Raw genomic sequence first — 24,322 nt, 5'->3', positions numbered from 1 at the left:
AAAGATTGGTTAGTTTTTAAATGGTGGTCAGTTTGTGGCCTTGATTTCTTGGGTGACTTGGCCTTGAGTCCATTACACTTGTTAGAAAAACTGACTCTGTCGATGGTCGTACAAATTGCCGGGAGATTCGGTCTTTACTTTTTGGAGATCTTCTTTCTCAACATCAAAACCTGACTATTTTGCACCTATCACCATTTGTGTTTATGGTGCAAACAACCTTGCTCCCCAAAACAACTTTTAACTGAGTAACTTTTGTTGACCCTTGAAATATTGCTCAGTCCTTCAAGCCTTTTGCTCATCAGGGAATATCAAAGTTGGCTTTATGCCTTTGGCCATACTGTTTATGCCCGGACATTTTTGCTTCATATAACAGGAAAACTGTAACCAATTTTTCGGCCTTTTATTTGCTTTGCTTTGACAAAATTAGACTGAAAGGGACTAAAAAAATAATGCAAAAGAAAACAAGAAGATGAACTAAAATAGGTATTACAACTTAATCAAGAAGTGTCCCTTTCCGAGGAAAAAATAAGAAAGGACTTATCTGGAGGAATATGCTGACTTCAATGAACATGACATGCACATTGGACTAGATGCCCGATCCGTTTGAACCGTCTAATTCTCAAAATTCGTTGTAAACTTCACTTTGAAATTGAGTTCTTTGTCTTAACCATGTTTGTGCCAGGATATATGAAGACCTAAATCGATCAATGATGCCCTTTATGGGTTTTCACCAACTGACCTCTCTCATTTGTCTTTCTTTCAACTCACCATTACCTTATAGTGCCTGTGAAGGTTTTCACCAATAAGACTCTCTCATTTTATTTTTCTCTCTTTACAATTGCTGAGGCATCACCGTAGTATATTGACTTAGCATTCTCAAAAGCTGATCAGAAGGTCTTAACAGGGATAGGTAAAAAAAACTATTAAACTAAATTACAACTTTTGGAACCATTTTGACAGAACAACCGTCGAAAATAAAATAAAATCATGCCCCAGTTTCTTTGAATACTGGGGAAGTATGAGTTTTTGTTTTGGTGTGACCGAACCCCAGAGTGAGGCTGCCTACGTATCCTTTTCGGAATTAGGTCAGACGTAGTTCAATTAACATGAACTTGTTTTGATGATTTTTTCTTTCTTTCTTTCTTATTTTTTTTGATTTTTTTTTATTTTTTTGATTAGGTACATTGGTTCCAAAAGAGGTGAGAACAAAGAAATATAAACAAGGCTTCAAAGGGCTAACTAGGGTTGACCAGTGTTTGGGTAGCAAGAATGATAGCCTTTCGTTATCCCAACCTGACAATACTATGTATAAAAATGCCCGACAGAGGTATGTCAAACATAGTATCTCTTGACCGCATCTGCATTGATGGATATGTCTGTCACCTTTCCATCTATATCTGCCAAGTGTAGAGCTCCTTTTGACAATACTTTCTTGATGAGGTAAGGACCTTTCCAATTCGGGGCAAACTTTCCTTTTGCTTCTTCCTGGTGCGGAAAGATTCGTTTCAAAACAAGTTGTCCTACTTCGAATTGTCTTGGGTGAACTTTCTTATTGTAAGCACGTTCCATTCTTTGTTGGTATAACTGACCAAAACAAACTGCCGCCAAACGCTTTTCATCAATCAAACTCAACATTTCCAATCGGGACTTGACCCAGTCAGTGTCCTCGATCTCTGCTTCAACAATGATTCGGAGAGAGGGAATCTCAACTTCGGCAGGTATGACCGCTTTAGTGCCATAAACCAATAAGTAGGGTGTTGTGCCAACTGATGTACGGATAGTTGTCCGGTATCCCAAAAGAGCAAAAGGCAATTTTTCGTGCCATTGTCTAGACCCTTGGACCATCTTCCTAAGAATCTTCTTGATGTTCTTATTTGCAGCTTCAACAACTCCATTAGCTTTGGGCCGGTAAGGAGTAGAATTGCGATGCTCAATTTTAAATTATTCGCATACCTCCTTCATCAGATGACTATTCAAGTTAGCAGTATTATCTGTAATAATGGTTTTTGGAATACCGAAACGACATATGATGTTGGAGTGAACAAAGTCTACTACTACTTTCTTGGTAACTGCTTTCAATGTAATAGCTTCCACCCATTTGGTGAAGTAGTCAATTGCAACCAAAATGAATCTGTGCCCATTTGAAGCTTTTGGCTCGATTGGGCCAATGACGTCCATTCCCCAAGCAACAAAAGGCCAAGGAGCCGACATAGGATATTACTCTGAAGGAGGAGAGTGAATCAAATCACTGTGAATCTGACACTGGTGGCACTTGCGAACAAAACGAAAGCAATCTCACTCCATAGTAAGCCAATAATATCCTGCCCGAAGGATTTTCTTTGCTAGAACATATCCATTCATGTGCGGATCACAAACTCCTGAATGCACCTCATTCATAATCATTTCAGCTTCTTTGGCATCCACACATCTCGATAAATTCAAATCTGGAGTCCTTTTATATAGGATTTCCCCACTCAAAAAGAAACCATTAGAGAGTCGCCTAATAGTTCTCTTTTGATCCCTATTAGCATGTTACGGATATTCTCTTGTTTTTAGAAATTATTTAATATCACGGTACCATGGTTCACCGTCTGGTTCTACTTCAATTGCATTGTAATAACCATGTTGATCCCGAATTTGAATTTCTAATGGGTCAATGTGAGTATTACCCGGATATGGAAGCATTGAGGCCAGGGTGGCCAAGGCATCAGCTAATTCATTGTGAAACCTGGGAATATACCTGAACTCGATGGACTTGAACCTTTTGCTAAGATCCTCCACACATTGTCTATATGGAATGAGCTTGATGTCTCGAGTCTCCCAATCACCTTGAGCCTGCCGAATAAGCAAATCTGAATCTCCCATCACCAACAGTTCATGCACATTTAGGTTTATTGCCATGTTCAAACCCATGATGCAAGCTTCATATCTATCGTGTTGTTTGTACAGAAGAAATGAAGTCGCGCCGTGGCAGGGTAATGTTTCCCAATAGGTGATACAAGAATTGCCCTAATCCCTACGCCTTTGATGTTGACAACCCCATCAAAGTATAGTTTCCAAATTTGACTGTCATCTTGGGCTACTTCTTCAACTAAATTAACCTTGCGAGTGACACAAACAATATCAAACTCTATGAGCAAGATTTGCCACTTTGCCAATCTGCCTGTTGGCATCGGCTTCTGAAAGATGTACTTCAGGGGATCCATTCGGGATATGAGGTAAGTTGTATAGGCCAAAAGATAATTCCTAAGCTTCTGGGCGACCGAAGATAAAGCGCAATATGTCCTTTCCAAAAGAGTGTATTTGGCCTCATAAGTAGTGAACTTTTTGCTCAAATAATAGATTGCTTGTTCCTTTTTGCTTGTGGCATCATGTTGACCCAAAACGCAACCAAAGAACTATCCATTACTGACAGATATAAAAATAGAGGCCTACCAGGTTCCGGTGGGACCAAAAACAGGGGGATTTGACAAATATTCCTTGATCTTGTCAAAAGCTTCTTGGCACTCAACTGTCCATTTGATAGCGGCATTTCTTTTCAATAACTTGAAAATAGGCTCACATGTGGTGGTAAGTTGCGTGATGAACCTGCTGATGTAGTTCAACCTCCCGAGTAAACTCATGACTTCTGTTTTGTTCTTCGGGGGAGAAAACTCTCGAATGATCTTTATCTTGGAGGGATCTAACTCAATGCCTTTTCGACTAACTATAAAACCCAAAAGCTTCCCAGAAGGAACTCCAAATGCACATTTGGCTGGATTGAGTTTGAGATTGTACCTTCGTAACCTTTCAAAGAACTTTTTCAAGTCTTACACATGATCAGCTTGTGTTCTGGACTTAATGATCACATCATCAACGTACACTTCAATCTCTTTATGCATCATGTCATGGAATATGGTAGTCATGGCCCTCATGTAAGTTGCCCCTAAATTCTTCAAACCAAATGGCATGCCTCTATAACAATAAGTTTCCCGTGGAGTGGTGAAGGAGGTCTTTTCTGCATCTTCTTCATCCATCAGAATTTGGTGATACCCGGCATAACAATCCACAAAAGATTAGATCTCATGTTTAGCACAATTGTCAACAAGGATATGAATGTTGGGTAAGGGAAAGTTGTTCTTTTGGACTTGCTTTCTTTAAATCCCTATAGTCAGCACAACCTCTGATTTTCCCATCCTTCTTTGGCACTGGCACAAAGTTTGCTAACCATGTGGTATATCGGACGACCCTGATTACATTTGCACTTAGTTGCTTCGTGATTTCTTCTTTAATCTTATCACTCATGTCTGTCTTAAACTTCCTTTATTTTTGCTGGATTGGTGGAAAATTAGGATATGTGGGAAGCTTATGGACCACTAAATCGGCACTCAAACCCGGCATGTCATCATACGACCAAGCAAATACATCTCTGTACTCGAAAAAAACTTGAATTATGACATCTCTCGTCTTTTGTTCAGTATAAATGCTTATTTTTGTTTCTCTGGTTTCTTCAGGACTTCCAAGGTTAATTGCCTCAGTTTTATTTAAGTTAGGCTTAGGCTTATTCTCAAATTGATCCAGTGCTCTTTTTATTTCCTTAAGAGCCTCATCTTCAACATACTCAACTTCTTGATTCATTATTTCGAGATTAGACAACTTTTTAAGATCTGGCATAAATTCCGCGTGCATGTCATGTTCTTAAAGCCAGCATTAACGAAACTGAAAATGATAAGAAATTAACAAAAATTAGGGAAAGGAAAAGACAGAATTCTAATATGAAACTGGAACTTCATTTCATTGAATTTGAAAGGATAGAAGGGTTAACATCAAAGCAAAGCAATTAAACTAAAATATCCGGATACAACCCTGAAAATAATCCAAATACAGAAAAAGCAACAAAACAGACTACCAAGACTCCTTCCTGATGGGAAGAGGAGTTGCTTCCCAATTGTTGAGCAAGATATCTGGACCAATCAGCTGAACACTTGCACGGCTAGGGGCCCCACCAACTTGAACCATATTGATCTCATAAAACATCTCCTTGAGGCACTGGCAAACTTCATCAATGTCATCCTGAGTAGAATGATTCTGGACTTCTTCAAATTGTGGCTTGAAAAAAGAGTAGGCAATGTGAGGGATTGGTTTGGACAAATTCCAACCATTCTTTTTGCGGGCCTTGGCTCTGTTTATGTCAGCTGATGTTGCTTTAAAACCCAAGCCAAAGGTATCTTTCTTCGAAAAGGGGGCAATGGGGTTCACAATTCCCTACAGAGAGGATCCTAATCCTTTTCCTGGTTCATAGCCGTTCCTCAACATCAGCGAAGCTACCATCATAGATGTGGCTGAAAGATGGGGAAGCAGAATTGGTTTTCCTTCTTCCACTTGGTCCACCTCAATCACCTCAAATGCTTGATATATGATGTATTCCCATCCTTCCTTGGCCTCGATACATGGAATCGACGGGTCTTTATAGACGGATGAGTCGTCCTCCCCGTGAACAAGAATTTCTTGCCTGTCATACTCGAATTTGACCATTTGATGTAGGGTGGATGGTACAGCTCTGGCCATATGGATCCACGGCCTTCCCAGAAGAAAATTATAGGAAGTTTTCATATCCAACACTTGAAAGACAATGTTAAAATCAGTCGGGCCGATTGTCATGCTGAGTTCGATCTCCCCAATAGTGTCTCTTCTTGAACCATCAAAAGCTCTGATGCTGACATTACTAGTTCGAATTCTGTTAGTATCAATGTTCAATGTTGTAGAGTAGAAAGAGGGCATACATCTACACTTGAGCCTCCGCCAATCATGACTCTTTTTACGTAATGCCCTTCACATTTGACCATAAGATGCAAAGCTTTATTGTGCCCAGCCCCTTCCTCAGGCAAATCATCATCGCTAAAAGTAATTCTATTTACTTCAAAGAATCTTTTAGCCATTTTTTCTAGCTGATTCACCGTTGTCTTTTCTGAGACATATGCCTCGTTCAAAGTTTTGATCAACACACGGCGATGCTCTTCCGAGTGCAAAAGCAGAGATAACAAAGATATCTGAGCAGGGGTTTTCCTTAGTTGGCCAATGATTGAGTAGTCTTGCATTTTCATCTTCTTAAGGAATTCCTCTGCTTCTTTTTCTGCAAAAACGGGTTCTTTCACTGGCAAGTGACTTTCCCTGGCTTGCTTAGCTTATCTCAATTCCTCTGGTGAATAGCACCTTCCAGAGCGGGTCAAACCCCCCATTTCATCTGCTTCTTCAACTATCTCTTTTTCTTTGTATGCCATGACAGTCTTGTTATAATTTCAGGGAATAGCTTTTGTATTTGTCACTAGGAATTGTGCAATAGGTCGGATCACAACTGGCTATGTTATATTTCTCAAACCATTATTCGGAACAATCTTTTGAATGCCCCCAGGGATGTAAAGTTTTGGCCCACCCAATTGAACCTCAACCTTTTTTGTGCTTCCCGGGACATAGAGAATCGTTTCTTCAGAACCTGCCAAGTTCGAACTAGAACTCACACCTTTCACAATCAACGGTGCCAATTGCAGCGGGCTTACTATCACTTCTGGCTCTTGCCCTATGGCTCCAACAGCCATCCCTGTCTTGCCAGACTGCTTATAATCCCGATCATCACAAATCATCCCAATAAAATATGTATTATCATGAGCTGGGAGCGGATTGTTTGTGATATTAGGAGTATCCTCATTGTTTGTTACCATAATTTCCTTTGCTTCAATCAAATTTTCAATGGCTTTCTTTAATGTCCAACAATTTTCGGTACTATGACCTTGGGTGCTAGAGTGATACTCACATCTTGCATTTGAGTCAAAACCTTTTGAATTTGGATTCACATAATGCGGCATGATAGGTTCAATCAACTTCAACTGCATCAACTTTTGAAATAGGCCTGTATACAATTCTCCAATTGGGGTGAACTATTTCTTTGGCTCGTGTTCTCTCATATATTCCTGTCGGGGACGAGGATTATATGGCGCCTGAAAATTTGGCCGGACTTGACGGGAGCCTTGAGGAATCGGTACCCGCCATTGTTGGTGATTGGGAGGCCTAGCATAAGCCTGAGCATTAAACACTGTGTACTGTTGTGGGGGAACTGAATACCACGAACCCTGAGGCGGATAGTAATGTTGAGGAGAATTGGATTGTCCTTGTTGGGGTTGCACGTAAGAAGGAACTATTATTCTTTGAACTCCCCCGAACCCAAATGCCATCATGGATCCTTCCTCCTTCTTTATTTGATTTCCGAAACTGCCTGACCCGCTTTGAATTGCATGCGTGGTCGCCTTAAGGGCTGCCTGACTCACAATTTTTCCCGACTTCATGCAATTCTCAACTATTTCACCAATCTTAATCGCCTCAGCGAAAGGTTTGCCAATGGCGGCCAACATGTAATGGAGGTAATCAGGATCCTGAGCTTGGAGAAAATAGTTAATCATTTCTGCCTCTTTCATTGGTGGTTTGACCCGAGCAGCCTTCTCTCTCCATTTGATTGCATATTCTCTGAAGCTTTCTGTTGGTTTCTTCTTTATGTTGACGAGAGAGGAGCGGTCAGGCACTATATCGATATTGTACTGAAATTGTTGGACAAAATCTTGAGCCATGTCGTTCCAAACGTGCCAGTGAGAGATGTCTTGATCTATGAACCAGTCTGAAGCAATTCCTGTCAAACTTTCCCCAAAATAATCCATGAATAATTCTTCTTTGCCTCCTGCTCCTCTCAATTGGTTACAATACCTCTTCAAATGGGCAACGGGATCACCATGCTCATCATACTTGTCAAAATTGGGGGTTTTGAAGCGGGGTGGCAAATGAACATGGGGGAACATGCATAGATCGTTAAACGAAACAGTCTTGTGGCCTCCCAAACCCTGTATGTTTCTCATGGTTGTTCCAAGCTCTTCATTTTTCTGGTCATTTCCTCTTGTTCCATATTCTTGTCGGGCTTTTCGTTCTCAACTGGGAACATGTTCTGAGGAGTATGCTTGTATGAATCTGGAACCTTGACAATCAGTTCTGGAGAGTAATGTTGGGCATCATGAGCATTCAGTTGTGGATCATTGTTGAGCTTTTGAGGGAGAGCCAGTTGAGGAACGGTGAAAGTAGGGACAATGGGTAGAGTATGTGGGTCATTTCTGAGGGGTGCGGTTGGAGGACGTGGAATGGAGGTACTGGGGATAGTGGGAAGGTTAATGCTTGGACTGAATCCAAGTTTGTACAATGGGTTACTTGTTATGGAGATGGGCACTTGATTTGCAACTGACACATTATGAAAATTATCCGAAGGCCCTATGGGTAGTAGGGGCGGTGCCTGTCCATTCACCCAAGCTTGGTACATCTCTGCCAATTGTTGTTTCAACACTTTTACTTCTTCAACCAGTCCCGAACCTTGTTCGACCAATTGTCCATGGACATCATCATTATCTGACTCATTCTCACTGTTGTTTGCCATTCTACTTTTTCCTTTTGATCTCATGTTGTAAGGATGAGTCGCCAGTTTAAACCACAAACCAACCACCTCTGTTTAACTTTATCTCTATTTTTTGACAAACAACAAACATGTTAGAGTTAGGCATTTTGTAGATATTAAATCACGCATTGTATGTCATGCACCTAATCCATTTTCATTTCTAAAATGAGCTTGGAAGGCTTTATGCTTCATCCCGGCTTATTGGTTTATTGGTTTGTTTTCATCTTGAATTTAACGCTCTCTTTTCTTTCCCTTTTTTTATTATTATTTTAATTTTTTTTCCAGATTAATTATGGCTATGACCGCATCCGATGGGGATTGCCTACGTATCATGACGCCGCATGACTCAGACCATTACGTAGTTCAGGGGAAAACAATAATAGTTTTTTTTAACAAAACGAAACAATACAATGACAGAAAGGACATTACATTGAAATGGCTTAACAGACTCGGACAAGACTAAAAGACAATGATTTAAAAGACAAACTAAAATATGACTACTACATGAAAAGTTCTAACAACTACGATTATGCTTCAACTCCACAATCTTTTTGCTTTCAACCACTAGAATATCTGCTCATGGTGGGGCTTGACCTGGCTGACCCCCAATGTACGGTACATCCTCTCTAACTCTGCTGCAAGATGACGGTCAAAAGTAGGCGCATGCTCCAAAAACTTCTCATAATCCATCCCTTGGCAGTTCACATAACTTTGAAGCAGTATAAACAACCAAATCATGGACTTGCTCTCTGAAGTACTGAAAATTCTGGTCTCGATCTTGTAACTGTTGCTGGCGAGTGGTGGCTATCTCTCTTATGTGGCCCTCGCGATCTAAAGCTGACTCCAACTGAGCCCGAAGTCTAGCCTGCTTGAGTCTCGCCTGAGCCCTCTCCCTATCAATATCTGCATGCTGGTATTCTCTATTGTACCTTCTCATTTCTTCCAATTGTGCATGGAGCTGAGCTTCCGAACATACCCAATGAGCCTTCTCTCTCTCGAACTGAGCCCTCTCTTCTTCAAATTTTGTTACTTGGCGATCCTTACTAGATTTGGCCTCCTCATTTAACTGTACGATTTTTTCCTTGGCTTTGTCCAATGCCTTTTCTGTGTTTGCCAAGATTGCATCATAATCTTGCACCTTTTCCGTCAGATTGGCAATGGTTCTCTGGTCTTTCCAACTTCTCACTGGCACTTCAGAGGCTTTCTTCATCTGTTGAAGCCGAACACGGAGGGCTTCATTCTCGCGGATCAGACTCTTCTTTTCACCTTCCGCTTCTTGTGCTTGTAAGTCTTTCTCAAAATTGAGGTTTCTCAAGCTTTCTTCTAAGGCATGAATAGTTGCTTTGTATCCCTTTTCCTTTTCACCCCAAGCCAACCGTTCTTGGATTTTATCATCAAAGGCTTGAACATGCAGCCTTTTTACGGGCCTTTTGGGCTCGGGTTCTTGCTCATCATCCACGTGAGATCTCTTCTCAAACCATATAGCATAACCCAGATCTATCTCACCTTTCGCAGGATCTGGCACTTGGGTATCATTTTTCAAGTAGCGACAACCATTCGAAATTTGTTGGATTAAAGCCTCAGGGAGTGGGGCTTCGGGGTGTAGCTCAATCACTTGCACACTCAAATCTTCATCATCAGGCACCACTTGGTACCTTCCTAGCTGTCTTAGAACTCTCTGTGGCGCATACGGCTGGACACTTCTCAAACCCAACAGCAGCAAATAACTCTTTAGGGCCGACATGTGTATCACCTATCTTACCGGGAGCCATCCCAAAGTCCACTCAATTTGACTTGCATTTAAAGATCTTAGGTGGGATATCCAGGCTTCCACCCCTTCTGGAGAGTTATAATCTTTTATTCTTTCTTCGTAACTCTCAATGATTATCCTTGCTAGGACCATACCGCATGAACTTGGGGTGATGTCGGAGATGTTCAATCAACCACATTTGCAACAAAATATTGCACCCTTCAAAGAATTTTGCCCCGGACTTACACAAAGTCAACGCTCGATAAATGTCTGATAGAATGATCGGGGCAAGAGTGTGATGTTCTTTGGTAGTGAGGACCTGTACGACCCTGGCTATGCGGGTATCAATTGTCTGCTCCTTGTTTGGGAAGACCATGATTCCTAGAAACGCCACTATGAAGGCGAAGCGACAGTGAATCTGCTATGTGTCCTTGTTCTGCATGTTCCTAAGGCCCTTTTCATGCATTTCAAACCCATTTGGCTGCCCGAACCTAGAGTACAGGAAATAGAAAGAATAACACCCTTTGACTACGTTGGTCTTTCTGATTTGATTACTGATGTTCAGAAGACCGAAGAATCAGTGTACAGAGAGAGCCTTCGAGAATATGAGCTTCTGGTTTCTCAAATCCCTGCCAAAATCGGAATATCCAGCTATCTCTTCTAAAGTGGGAGTAAGCTCAAAAAAGGAGAAGCGGAAGACATTGTGAACAGGGTCCCAAAAAGTCACTAGTGCCTCAATCGAATCATCGCGTGGTTTAACTTTCATAATATCTGTGAGGGCTCCCAGATACTTGGTGACCCATTTCTGACCATCTTCTCCCAAGTCATACCACCACATCTGAAGCTGAAGTGGAGCCTCATCTACAACCGTCAAAGGTGTGTTTTGGATAGTGCTCATTTTGTACCTGTGGGTGGTTAAGGTTAGGGTTGACAACAATCTTTTGCATATAACTCAATTTTAAGAAAAATCAAAGCGTGGGTGGCTATTTTTGCAATTGTGGCCGAGGAAAGGGTGGCTATTTTTGCAATTATGGTCCCTTCGTACTTCCAAGGATAGCTTTAGGGCCGGGGATGGGCATTATGGTAAAAGTGAATCCTAATTGACAGACACATTCGTTCTTGCGAGAACAGCCCTTCGACAATTTTGAAGATGTTCTAAGGCTATTCCGACAGAAACGGTTAGAAATGAACCGAAGCTGGGTCAGCTTATTTTTTTTTTGACAAAAAAAAACACTAGACACATTTCTTTTTTTTAGTTATTTTTGTAAAGATGGGGCCGAACCCTATGAAGGTCGCCTACGTATCTCACATCCAGTGAGAATCAGACCCCCGTTGTTCGTAAACGTTTCAGGAATAGGATGACACTTTTTTGAATAATTCAAGCTTATTTTGTAATAATCTTTTTGGGGTAGATACCGAGATTTTTTGGAAAACGGGTAAATTTTCTCTCTCCTATTTTCTCCCTTCTGGTTTTCCCATAATTTTTTTTAAAAACCGGTCAACATGCACAAGCCGAATCAAACATAATGCACAAGTAGCACATAAGATGCATCAGGATAGTCTTGCAATTCTCGGGTATACCTGTCCTAGACGGACCCAACCCCTGTGTTGAGTCCCCAAAGTCAAATGCACATGATGCAAACAAACGTTCCTACTAGGGATCCGGCACGAGGCTATATTATTCTAGGTTTAAATCTAGGGAGAGTATTTTAGACCTGGCTTACACAAGCGGACAACTCGAGCCGAGGTGGGGGCAACGTACCGGGAGCACGAAAGTCTGCCCGGCTTAGTTACTGACCCGGCCTCGTTCTAATTGGTATGACTTCTAACAGAAAAGTGGGCCACGCGCACGTATGCACCGTAAATTCAGAAGACTCAGAAGGAAGGCGTAAGAAGACAGTTTAATACATTTCAAATAATATTAAAGCGGTAAATAAGCGGCAATTAGCACATTAGGCCCAAAAACACAGTAATAACATCAAATCAATAAAGCCAAGTATAGATCACATTACAAGCTCGAATTCTGAACCCTGAACAGAAGTTCTAGGTTATTGTCCCCAGCAGAGTCGCCAGAGCTGTCATACCTCCTTTTTTCCCAAGGGGATAGAGGAGTTTTTCAAATTTAAGTGACATTGATCGAAATGGGATTATTTATTTATTTCAGAGTCACCACTTGGAATAATTTATGATGTCCCAAGTCACCGTTTATTTTAAATCCCAAATCGAGGAAATTGAATCTATTTTTGGTCCGCGAACACAGAAGACTGGGTTAGGAATTCTGTTAACCCGGGAGAAGGTGTGAGGCACTCCCGAGTTCCGTGATTTTAGCACGGTCGCTTTAATCATACCTAGCTTAATAAATTGTTAATTACATATTTTAGAACCTATGTGCGTTCTACCTTTTACCGCTCTTAATTACTCGATTATTTGTAATTATGGAATTATCTTGAAAACGAGTCACGCGTACGTGTACTCCTTTTTGTTTGGCGCGTCAAGAATCATGTCATGCGTACGTGTACACAATTCACAACACTTAATTATTTAAGAAAGCTTGGCCAAAGTCGCGCGAACGTGTACCTTGATTTATTTTAAAAATCGTAATTATGTCACGCGAACGTGTACACAATCACGATGATAGATTAAGTCGCGCCTAAAGCATTTTCTACAAATTTTCATTTTAAAATCGTACTCGTGCCATGCGAACGTGTACACAATTAATAATATTTTATTATTATTAAGATTGTTTTGCCCAATGTTGCGCGAACGCATACTTTGGTCTTAATTTTGGAACCCGTAATTATGACACGCGAATGTTGAAAATCCTAAAGATTGCCTACCCAGGTGATGGCGTCTTAAACATGCTACTAGCGATTTAAATTAAATAAATAATAAAAAATGAAAATAAACTATCCCATATACATTTATTCTTAAATCCAACTCTTATCCGAGCCTCACTCCCATAGCACAATACTTGTTTCACTATCTGAGCCACCGATCAATCCCATTAACTAGTTATTTTAACACTTTCATCACTAAAATGTTAATTATGAAGCCTTAAACAGTATCCCTTAACAAAGAATTGCAACAAGGAATTTATGAATTCATCTAAGCCACTAAACTCATCCAAATACATATTAAACTAAACAAAACGAACAAAAGGGGCAAACAAATACTAAGACATCATTAAAATAGAGCAATGGAGCAGTGAATCGCAAATTAAGCATGGTATTAAGCAAAAAGGCAGAAGAGAGGAAGAAATGGACCTCACTGAAATCTTTTCAATTATAGCAGCAATGTATGAATTTGAACCTGGACACGAGCTTGACCGAAAAATCGAACAGAGACCTCGAATCGCAGCGGGATCTCGAACGAAACTCTCCTTCAGTTGAGATGTTGTGTCCGTGTATATGTTGTTGCTGTGGTGAGTTACACGGCTTTTCAGAGAAGTCACACTGAGAAGCATAAAGCGAATGAATGGAAATAAGATTGGCACATGTAATATTGCCGTCAGATCTGGTTGTCGTACTGATTTCTGTGCTAATTAACTTTTGATTCCTATTCCAATTATTTCAATCTTAATTGGAGCTGTAGCTACTGATTGGGCATGTTGGCATAGACATCAACTGATTTACTTTTTCCGTCTATGTGTGTGTGTGTGAAAGTGAGTCATGGCGGCAGTGGCTTTTGATGGTAGGTGGCCGTTTTCTTCAAGGAAAGATGGGTGCTCCTATTTTCCTTTGTATGTGTGTGCCTATGTTTTTTTTCTTAGAGAAAGAGATCGTTCTCTTTTTTTCCGGGGTGTTGCCGTTTCTCTATTCTCTGCGTGTGTGTGTTTCTTTTTTTTGTTATCCCCTGAAGTGGTGGAATTCCAAAATATATAGATGTATGTGTTGTATAACTGATGCGAAGAAAGTAGGGAAGTGGGGATTGGGACGTGAGAGTGTGGGGGTGTGGGGTGAGAGAGATGAAGGGAGATACGTGAAAGTTGGGAAGTTAGGCTAAAAATGGGTATTTATGGGATTGAGATTGTTATCTAATTTTTAAAAAAAATTAGATTTTTGAATTCATTTATTCAGAAAATAAATTAAAATATTAAATAAGAAGATTAACTAACATTTCTTACAATATAGGAAAATCATATATTTGCATGTACTTTAAGTGATATTAAGAAAAATACTATAACTTACTATAATTCTAATTAAAAGAAATCATATAATGTTTGTAATTTTTTTTCTTCTTTATAAATAGAAATAAAACATGTATTCTAAGAATGTTAATATATATTTTGTAGTTTTTAATTTTCTTGAATAAAATCTACTAAAAGTAAGATAAAAGTTTTAAAATATAGTGATAAGACCTAAAAGAAATATTTACACTAAAATATTATATAATTCAGGTGTGGTCAAAAATTAGTTGTTCACAAATAGTAGACTGACTCAACCAAGGCCCTAGTGCGACGTTGACTTGGATGACCAGCCCACATTGTGTCATGACTCTCCTTATGATTCGTCGTCTAATGTCTCCAAACTTAGGCACGTAGTCCCGCCGACCTTTGGTAAGTAGTAGGCCGTCTTCTATCCAAAATTGTCTCGTCTTGCCTTTGTTGGCTAACTCGATAAGCTGTTTGGCTGCTGGATTATGCTGCATGCCTTCTTTTATAGCCTTCCGAATGTCCCATCTTGCTGAAGTGATTGTAGTAAGCTCGGCTTTTCGGCTCAAGGCATCGGCTACAACGTTACCTTTGCCCGGCTTATACTCCAGCGCATAATCAAACTCGGCCAAGAAATCCTGCCACCTAGCATGTTTTGGTGTGAGCCTCTTCTACGTTTGAAAGTAGCTAGTAGCCACATTGTCGGTCTTGACCACGAACCTCGACCCGAGCAGATAATGTCGCCATGTACGAAGGAAATGAACAATGGCAGTCATTTCCATCGCTTGCACCGTGTAACGCCTCCGTCTCATTTAACTTGCGGCTCTCAAACACTATGGGATGCTCATCCTGCATCAGAACACCCCCAATGGCGAAGTCTGAGGCATCTGTGTGCACCTCAAATGTCTTGGCAAAGTCAGGTAACGCCAAGACTGGCTCCTCTGTTACAGTTGCCTTAAGGCCTTCAAACGCCTTTTGACAATGCTCCGTCCAGACCCATGGCTTGTTCTTCTTCAGCAGCTTAGTCAATAGTGCGGCCTTTGCTGAGTAGCCACTAATGAAACGACGATAGTAGTTAACAAGGCCAAGGAAGGATCTCAACTCCGTTACCTTTGTAGGTGCCTCTCACTCCCGGATAGCACGTACCTTAGCCACGTCCATGCATAGCTCGCCATTGCTAATGACATGGCCCAAGAAGTGCACATTTGATTGTACGAACTCACATTTATCCCTCTTGATGTATAGCTCGTTCTCCCGTAAGACTTGGAAAACCTTCTTTAAGTGCTCTATGTTCTCCTCCAAGGTGTTGTTGTAGATGACTATGTCGTCTAGGTAGACTACCATGAACTGATCAAGGTAGGGATGGAAAATCTTGTTCATAAGGGTGCAAAATGTGGCCGGTTCATTAGTTAAGCCGAAGGGCATCACCAACCACTCAAAGGCTCCACATCTCATCACACATGTTGTCTTCGGCTCATTCCCTTCTGCAATGCGAACCCGGTAGTAGCCCTTGCGAAGATCCACCTTGGTAAAATATTTGGCTTGCCCAAGTCTATCGAACAAGTCAGTAATGAGCGGAATCGGGTACTTATTCTTCACTGTGATCTTATTAAGTCCTCGGTAGTCTATGCATAAGCGCAGCGATCCATCCTTCTTCTTCTGGAACAATACTGGCGCGCCGAAAGGTGCCTTTGATGGGCGAATGTGACCAGCATCCAGCAACTCTTTCAATTATTTCTTGAGCTCCTCTAGATTGGGTGGTGCCGTACGATATGGGGCGAATGCGGGTGGCTTAGCCCCCGGCTCAAACTCAATCTTGTGATCCACCTCTCGCCTAGGCGGCAAGTGCTTAGGCAACTCCTCGGGCGTGACATCTTTGTTTTCCTCAAGAAACTTCTCTATGCAAGGCGGCAGTGTCTCTTGAAAACTCTTGTCTTCCTCTAGACTTGCAATGGTTGCCACGAATGTCAGCTCCCCCTTCTTGATCCCCTTGACAACCTGCATAGCTGAGAGTTGTGCTTGGATCTATCTATGTGGCATAGTCACTGTAGGTACCATGCAAGCTCCTTCTCGCTCCATAACCAAGAGACGTTGGAGGTAGGGGTCGATCAAAGTATGACAATATCTAAAGAACTCTTGCCCCAGTATGATGTCAAAGATATCCATAGCGGTTACGGTAAAGTTTTTCATACCTTTCCAAATTCCCAATTTGACACCAACTCCATTAGCTACCCCACGAGCATTCTGTACCTCGACATTCACGGTCTTGACGCGAGAGTTGGTTGGAGAAAGCTTCAATTCTAGTCTCTTTGCGGTAGCCTCAGTCACGAAATTATGAGTTTCTCCAGTATCCACCATTGCACGAGCGGGCTTGTTATTGATGGTGAGATCCACGTATTGATTGCCATTCTCGGTAGGTTGGATAGCTTGCTTCGTGACAGCACCACATAATCCGATCATACCCAACTGTGCGGTTCCCAAACTTTCTCCTTGTGGCTGCTCCTTCCGTTGACGGACCATGGCGCTGAGGCTCTTTAGGTCGGGACAATTCCTAAAGCCGTGCGGACCTCCTCTTATGTAGCATCCCTTCTTCTCGACCTGCGCCTTCTTCTCGGCGTAGCCCTGACGGCCACTCGACTTTTTGGAATCTTGAGTCTTGTAGTATTGTTGTTGTATCTCCTTGCCTTTTCCACGGTCTCCCCCACCTTTGACATTGTTAACCTTTAATTCTTTGCCTTTGCCTTGGTCGTGTTTGTCATGCCTGAAATCCATCAATGATTCGGCCTCCACTATGGCTTGGTATATATCCGCGACTTTCCGGCGTTGCAACTCCTGTTTAGCCCAATTTTGCAACCCGTCCATGAAGTGGAACAACAAGTCATCATTGGTCAGGTTGGGAATTTGAAGCATCAGGGTAGTGAACTGCTTGACATAGTCACGTATGCTCCATGTTTGCTTTAGCTCTCTAAGCTTGCGCTTTGCCTTGTACAAGACATTGTTTGGAAAGAACTGTCGCTTGAACTCGGCTTTGAACTGATCCCATGTGCTAATAGTACATAGACCTTTATCCACGTCGGCCATCTTCCTCCTCCACCATAGCATGCAATCTCTGAGAGGTACAACACGGAAATGTTGATCTTGGCCTCGTCGTCCCTCACTTTTCCGTGCTTGAAGTAGTTCTCCAAGTGCCAAAGGAAGTTTTCCACTTCTTGTGCATCACGAACACCTTTGAACACCGGGGGTTTGGGAGCCTCGATCTTGGCCTCCCTCATCACTACAACATTGCTGGCTGCCTCAGTCACGCCAGCATTGATATGCTCCTCGAGTGACTCTATCTTTGCCTTCATAGCATCGATAGTACTCAAAGCCTCCATGAGTCTGCACTCTAAGGCAGTGATGGTTTGCCTTAGTTCCATCTCGGACTGTGTACGTCCCTCCAAGTTATTTCGGATGCTCTCAATCTCTTCAAGAGTGTGCCCCTCAAGAACGCTAAGGGTGCATTTCATCTTCCCTAAGCGTTGGCGAAAGATCTCCACGGCGTCCATCCCCACGTTCATTTTCATCACCCACTCTTTACCGAGCGAGACGTCCTCGGGCAGGACCTCCACTTCATCCTCGCGGGCCTTAGTGGTAGATTGTTCTTGGGATGTAAGCCCTTCGTTTGACACAACCTCGGGTGGCACCTCCTGGCTCTTGTTGGTGGCATTCCTCTTTTTGCTACGGCCGCTCTTCCTAGGAGCATCCTTGATGACGTTGGCTTGGGTGTTGGCAACGTTAACTTCTCCATCGTTCGCCATTTCCTTAGTTGCAACCTTTGCTCTGATACCACATTGTAACGTCCTTAGTTGTTAACTAAGTACACGTGCGGCACTTGACAACTTGCTCACGATCTTGCACAGCTTGATCACGTTCTTGCTATGCCAAGTCAGCCTTACTACACTCAAGATCGCTAAGAGAATGGTAGAAAGAACACAAGAGAATTATTAAAGGAAGTTTTGTATTAGAGAGAACTTGAATTATTTGCTTGGTGAATTACAAATGAATGGCCCCCATTATATACTAGTCTCCTAAGGGCTAATGTGTAAATATTAATTGTTACACAAGTCCCTTCTCTAGAATTTTCTACATAGCTAGAATCTTCTAAGGACTTTCCTAGCAAATCTATAGGGATCTAGGATCTTCCTAAGAAAATGTCCATACTTCTGTAGAATATTCTCACAAATGCTAGCCTTCCTCCTATGTAAGCTTCCGCATGGCATTAATATATGCCAAATGGTGCCTATGTGGCATGATGACATGGCGTGTCATCACAAGTATCTCTAATAATCATGGCTCTATACGTAATAAAGGTATATCATGAACAAAATATTGTGTATTCATTATTTTATTAATAGTTTGATATAAACATCATGGGAGTGCAAGTATTTTTATTTGATATTCTATCTTGTTTAAGCAGAAGTACTACATGAAATAAGATTAAAAGTAGAGCTATATGTCGCTGTTTGGAGTAGCCAAGTAGATTATTCTTTAAAGTATTACTTTTCTCACAAAAATTATTGGCTAATTGAAACCATTTTTATTTTAATTTTGCATAAAACTTTTGTGAAAAATTTCTGCCAAAGCTTGAACCAATTTTCTTGTGCATCGCTCATGTTGTATTGTTATTATTGTTTTATTATTTTATTTTGTGAGGATTAAGCTTTCCACAAAAAATAAAAAAAACTCGTCGCAAAATAAATTTTAGGTAGATCGCCATTATAAAGAGCGACCTATATCACTATTTTTGGTCGCGACTACAGGGATCGCCACCAGAATATCTGCACTGAAAACCTCAGTGTATTTTTTCTTTAAACACTTGATACTCAAAACTTGGCGCATGATTAATCCGAATTCTCGCCAAATAGGGTCACTAAGAGGGATCATAAAATGCTCGCTACCAAAAATAATAGAGAAATTGAGGTATAAAGAGCCCTAAAACAATATACATATGACTATTTGGACCCTAATACTTCTGAAGGCATTTGGTACTGATGATAGGCTATAATTGCGTATTTTAGTCGCTTGTTACACTCTAATTTACTGCACTTTAATTAAGTTTGAGCTTTAATAGCTAGTGTTTTGCACTAAATATGTATTTTATGCCTTGTAGGAATGATTACGAGCTATGTAGATATTATGGAATGAATTCAAGTGATTTGGAGCTTTGAAATCTGAGTAAAAGCCCAAGGAATTAAGCCGGGATCATGTTTACCAAGTCCGGATGTTAAAAGAGGACGAAATAAGTTCACTCTGAGAAAATTACACTGCCGCGCCGCATGGTGCGCGGCGCAACAGTGTAAAATGCTGCCTGATGCGAAAAGCTGAGGCTGCTGATAATCTCCACTAGCGCGCCGCAGGGTGTGGCGCGGCTGTTCAATTTTTACAGAGCTAAGTCCTAGTTCGCGCAGGAATGAGTTTTTTTCATCTGGGCCCGACCCTACTTGGTAGAAATACATGTAAAAACGCTATTTTGAGAGGTTGGACACACTTTTGACATAATTTTAGACCGAGGAGACACTACTTTAGGGTTAGACAACACCCTTGGAGGCAAGAACACGCTAGGAGCAAGACGGAGAATTCTTCAACGAGTTTTTCCTTCCTCTTCCTATTTTTCATTGTTGGTTATGATTTTTAGTATTGTAGTTTTACATACTATTATGAATAACTAATTTGTTATCTAGGGTTTTTATAGAACCTTTTGTAGGATAAATTCTTGTTATTTTTATATAATTGAGCCGTAGTATTTTTTCTATTTGTTCAACTACGTTTATATTGTGGTTGGTTGAAGAGCTCTCAATTAGCTGTGCCTATTTAGTATGTATTACTCGGGAGAGAGTTATTTAGGAAGTTGTTGAACAACATCACTCCCAAAGTATAAGAGGGATCTATAACTGCGGGTTTAAAGGCGGGATTAGGGATAACGAATCCTTGGGTGCAATCTAAAGTGAGTTGTAATAAACAAAGCCAGCTAGCGTAACTCGGGAGAGTGCGTCTAGTAAATTGTGGTAATTACTCGGGAGAGAGTTACGACAGTCAGAGCGCTCATGATCTGTAGAGAATACTTAGGTGAATTTATAGAAAACATAGCAGGAAGGATTCCGACAATTGGGAAAATCATAACTCTAGACCAACTTAATCTTTTCTCCAACTTGTAGTATCTTTAGTGTTAATTTATTATTTTAATTTGTTAGTTAGTTAGTTAAACACAAGAATCTTAATATCTATAAGTTAGGAATTGTTCAAGCTTGTGTTCTTGGTGATATTGAACAACTATAGCTAAGCCTTAGTTCTCTGTGGGATTCGACTCCGGACTTATAAACCGGATTATATTTGCAGCGACCGCTTATCCTTTTTAGGACTAGAGTTGGGCGCGATCAAATTTTGGCGTCGTTGCCGGGGAACTAACGGTGTAGTTGTAGCTGTATATATTGCTAGGGTTCAAAGTTTGAACTTTTATTTTGTTTTGTTTTTTCTTGGTATTTTTTTATAACAGTTATTTGAGAAATATGGCATCTTAGAATTATGGGAATTTAGGTGTAGATAATTCTACTATTGATCTCCATACATATTGTGAAGGAAACCAACCGTGGAAAAATTTTCAAAACATTCCTAAGAGCGAGTTATGTGCACCAACTCAATCTTATTTGTGGAATGTGTGTGATGTGTGTGGTGGTAAAAATGGTCACCTTCATGGTTGTGCTTATATTTCTTATTTTCCCCCAACCCCTTACTATGATGGTTCTACCTTTTCTTGTGAAGTTAATAGGAACAAAGAACCTGGGAATGCGGACCTGAAGGAGATCAAGGATATGCTAAAGTGCCTTCTGGAGCAAAACAATGAGAAACAATTGCACATAGAAAGGCAAGAGGCAACTATTCGCAAGTTGGAGGCTCAATTGAGTCAAGTGGTTGGAGCTTTTAATGCTCAACAAGCCAATATTGAGGATAATAGCCAAGAAGAGCATGAATTTGAGGTATTAATTGGGGAGGTCAAAGTAGAACATCAACAACCTAGCCAACTAGAATTTGAAGATGTCAATGTTGAAGAAGTGAGACTCGAGTCAGCCAAGGACATTGAGGATACAAATTTTGTTGACTCTAGTATCATTGATGTTGAGGATGTTGGAAGTCCTGAAGTTCATGTGTGTGAGCGCATTGGTCCTCACTCCAAATATTTTTCTACATTATGCTTAGATGACGATATGAAAATAGAGTCATCCGAGCCGATTGAGAAGTCAAGGAATGAGGAACAAGGTGCCTATATTCTGGAATTTTTCTTACCAGAAAGACAGGACTACATACCTCATACAAAGGCCAATGAGTGCAGAATACTACATTATTTCCTTGGGCCAGTTAGATCCGTTCCACCGCCCCATGACCATAATCATAAGCTTGAATCAAAACTTGGGGTTCAATTCATAAGCTCGAGGTGGAGGCACAAAGTGATTCGCGTCGTGCTGCGACGTTAAATCAAGCGCTTGTTGGGAGGCAACCCAGCTTTATTGCTTTCTTTTATTTATTTATTTATTTATTTCTTTTTTTTTAATTGTATTATTTTTGTAGTGTCAATTTTTTATTTTCTAGGAGCATGGAAAGCAAAGCTATTTGAAAGATGCAACAACAAACCAAATGGTTGGAACTAAGTGTGAGGTACCCGCACGAAGGACCAAGCTTGGGAGAAGTCTGAGTACCCCATGAGTTGTTAGTGCTTCGGCCTTTGGCCTACCAGGGAGTCTCTTTTACCCTTTTATTAGTTATGGTGTGCATTGGGGACAATGCACAATTTTAAGTGTGGGGTGAGGAGATTGTCTGGGTGACTTTCTATGCTATTTTAGTTGTGTTAGTTTAATTAAATAATAATTTTTTTTAAAAAGATTGGACTTTTCCCGACGATGGATCTATTAGACAATTTTCTTGAGGGATTTAAGTCTAAAAAAAAGATTTTCTTTTGTTAGATAGTGTAGCAATTCCCCCTTGGTTTTTCTTTGTGTCGCGGTTCTTTTCCAAGGGTTTTATTTGAACCGGGTGTAGTTAGTTTTTTTTTTGGGAGTAGGAGCCATTGTGTTGTGTTTTGAATTGAAGCAATATCTCTTAACTTTGTTATGCCTTGAGAATAGTGAGTACTTTGGTTGTGACGCTTAGGCTCAGTTTTTTTACTCTTGTATAAGTACCTTAAATTGTATGTTCTTACCTTTGCTTAACTGCTTTGACTAGAGTGTCTTGATGAAACCAATCCTGAGTATGTGCCATGTGTGTGTAAGGATTTGTTATTGATGTTCTAAACGTCAATACCACACAAGAGGGGGGGTGATTTGTGTGGTACCTAATTTTCGCACTAGAAGAACCTGGTTCTTCTAGATGTACTTACTATGACTGTTTGCGGAATTAAGAGTGCATGAAGTAAAGAACACAGAGATTTTTACGTGGAAAACACCTGGCTCAAAAGGTGAAAAAACCATGACCTACTACTCAGTAGGATTTTCCCAAACTTCCACTAAAATCACTGAGCCAAAAATAGCATTTACAAACTCTAAGGATTAAACTCTAATCCCAGTGTGGCACACAACCTCAACTGTTGCGACACCTTCAAGTTAACTCTAACTTGAATACTCAATATACCTATTACAATTGCTTCTATAAAAGCTGAAAGGTACAATATGAAACACCTACTACAATTGAACTAGAAATAAAGAAAAACACAATGGAATTGGTTCTTCACTCTTGGTTCATGTAGCTTCAGATTTGCACACTTGAATCACACATAAATTGCTTGAAAAATTTGCCTAGCTCTTTTGCACTCAATTTAGTTTAACTTCTGCGTATGTGCAATCTCCTGTAAAAGAGAACAATCATTATTATTTATAGAGTTAGTAATCAGAGTTTGATTAAAACTCGAATTGCTGATCCTTCATCAAATTCGAGTCCTAGAACAACTCAAACTCCAATCCTTATCCTTGATCCGGATGTAGTTCTCTTTACATAAGGAGACTTCAACTCCTTATCCTATGCAACCTTTTCGATCAACTCTGAAGATATTGTTACTGATTGTTGCTGACCCTTGAGACTTATCTTGACACGTCTGTCACATGAATAAATATATCAACACTGTGTATGTCTCATATGATGGACCTGGTTCATGGTTGAGTTCAATTTGTCAATCTTCAAAACTTCATCTGAACTTGGGCCAACAAATTTCCCCTTTTTGATGATGACAAACTCTGTGCTTTTATTGATCAGAGACCCTGTGGAACTCAGCTTAATTTTCACACTTTAATTTAACTTATCATTAAGAATCAGGTTTAATCAGGTTATAAATATCACTTTATTTTAGAATACAAAGCAAAACACAATATCTCTTCCCCCTTTTGGCATCATCGAAAAGTTGCATATTATATGAATCCCAGATGTTAATTATTACTCATGGCCACTGGGGCAACTGCAAGTGAAAACATGATTTAGTTAATCAATAATCAGCTTCACAGAAATTTAACTATTAAGATCAGAAGTTTCATAGAACAAGAGAAAACAAAGCACATTGTCATTGATTAGGAGATGTTTCTACAAAATAGACCACAAAAAGAAAAACAAACATCCAACCTTGAGCAAAAAAAATAGAGAAAAGTCCCGAATCTGGGTCACTGAAGAGGTTTCTAAACTGGTTCTAGGGCTTGGAGGAACTAGAGGGTTGGGATTGAAGGAGATTGAGCATTGTTTGGAGCATCCCTTCACTCTTTCCTTTTTCCTTTGCTAGCTCATCTTTGAGACCAGTTCTTTCACTTTCTAGTTCAGCAATGCGAGCCTGGAGCCTAGCAATTTCTGCATCTTTTGTTCCACATTCTAGAACCAATGCCCTAACTTTGCTGTTCACAGGAGTCTTCACGGATGAACCAGGTTCAACTGGGGTTACACTTAGCAGATA

The 24,322-nt window shown here is 40.6% G+C and overlaps 2 protein-coding genes and 1 pseudogene across 2 annotated transcripts; all 3 read right to left on the bottom strand.

Moving 5' to 3' along the window:
• Nucleotides 1-2,295: 2,295 nt before the first annotated feature.
• On the bottom strand, nucleotides 2,296-2,913 carry LOC109210249. Its single transcript, XM_019373633.1, is given in 1 exon segment — nucleotides 2,296-2,913. A coding segment is annotated over 1 exon segment (618 nt).
• Nucleotides 2,914-3,431: 518 nt separating this feature from the next.
• LOC109210248 (uncharacterized mitochondrial protein AtMg00860-like) lies at nucleotides 3,432-4,284 on the bottom strand. The gene is made up of 2 exons (XM_019373632.1): nucleotides 4,161-4,284; nucleotides 3,432-3,706 (listed from the first exon to the last, which is right to left on the bottom strand). Exons 1-2 carry the CDS (start codon nucleotides 4,282-4,284, stop codon nucleotides 3,432-3,434), a joined length of 399 nt encoding a protein of 132 aa, XP_019229177.1.
• Nucleotides 4,285-10,341: 6,057 nt separating this feature from the next.
• LOC109210247 lies at nucleotides 10,342-11,112 on the bottom strand (annotated as a pseudogene).
• Between the last annotated feature and the right edge of the window lie 13,210 nt (nucleotides 11,113-24,322).

This window comes from Nicotiana attenuata, unplaced genomic scaffold, assembly GCF_001879085.1.
Source record: "Nicotiana attenuata strain UT unplaced genomic scaffold, NIATTr2, whole genome shotgun sequence".
Lineage (NCBI taxonomy): Eukaryota > Viridiplantae > Streptophyta > Magnoliopsida > Solanales > Solanaceae > Nicotiana > Nicotiana attenuata.
The sequence above is the reverse complement of the archived record's forward strand: the minus strand, read 5'-3'. Positions and strand labels throughout refer to the sequence as shown.

Excerpts from the sequence above, each read along its gene's own strand:
- LOC109210248 (XM_019373632.1), bottom strand. The coding sequence starts at position 4,284 with ATGAGTGATAAGATTAAAGAAGAAATCACGAAGCAACTAAGTGCAAAT. Across the intron at positions 3,707-4,160 it reads GAAGGATGGGAAAATCAGAG|TTAGTCGAAAAGGCATTGAG; the intron begins GTTGTGCTGACT and ends TGGGTTTTATAG.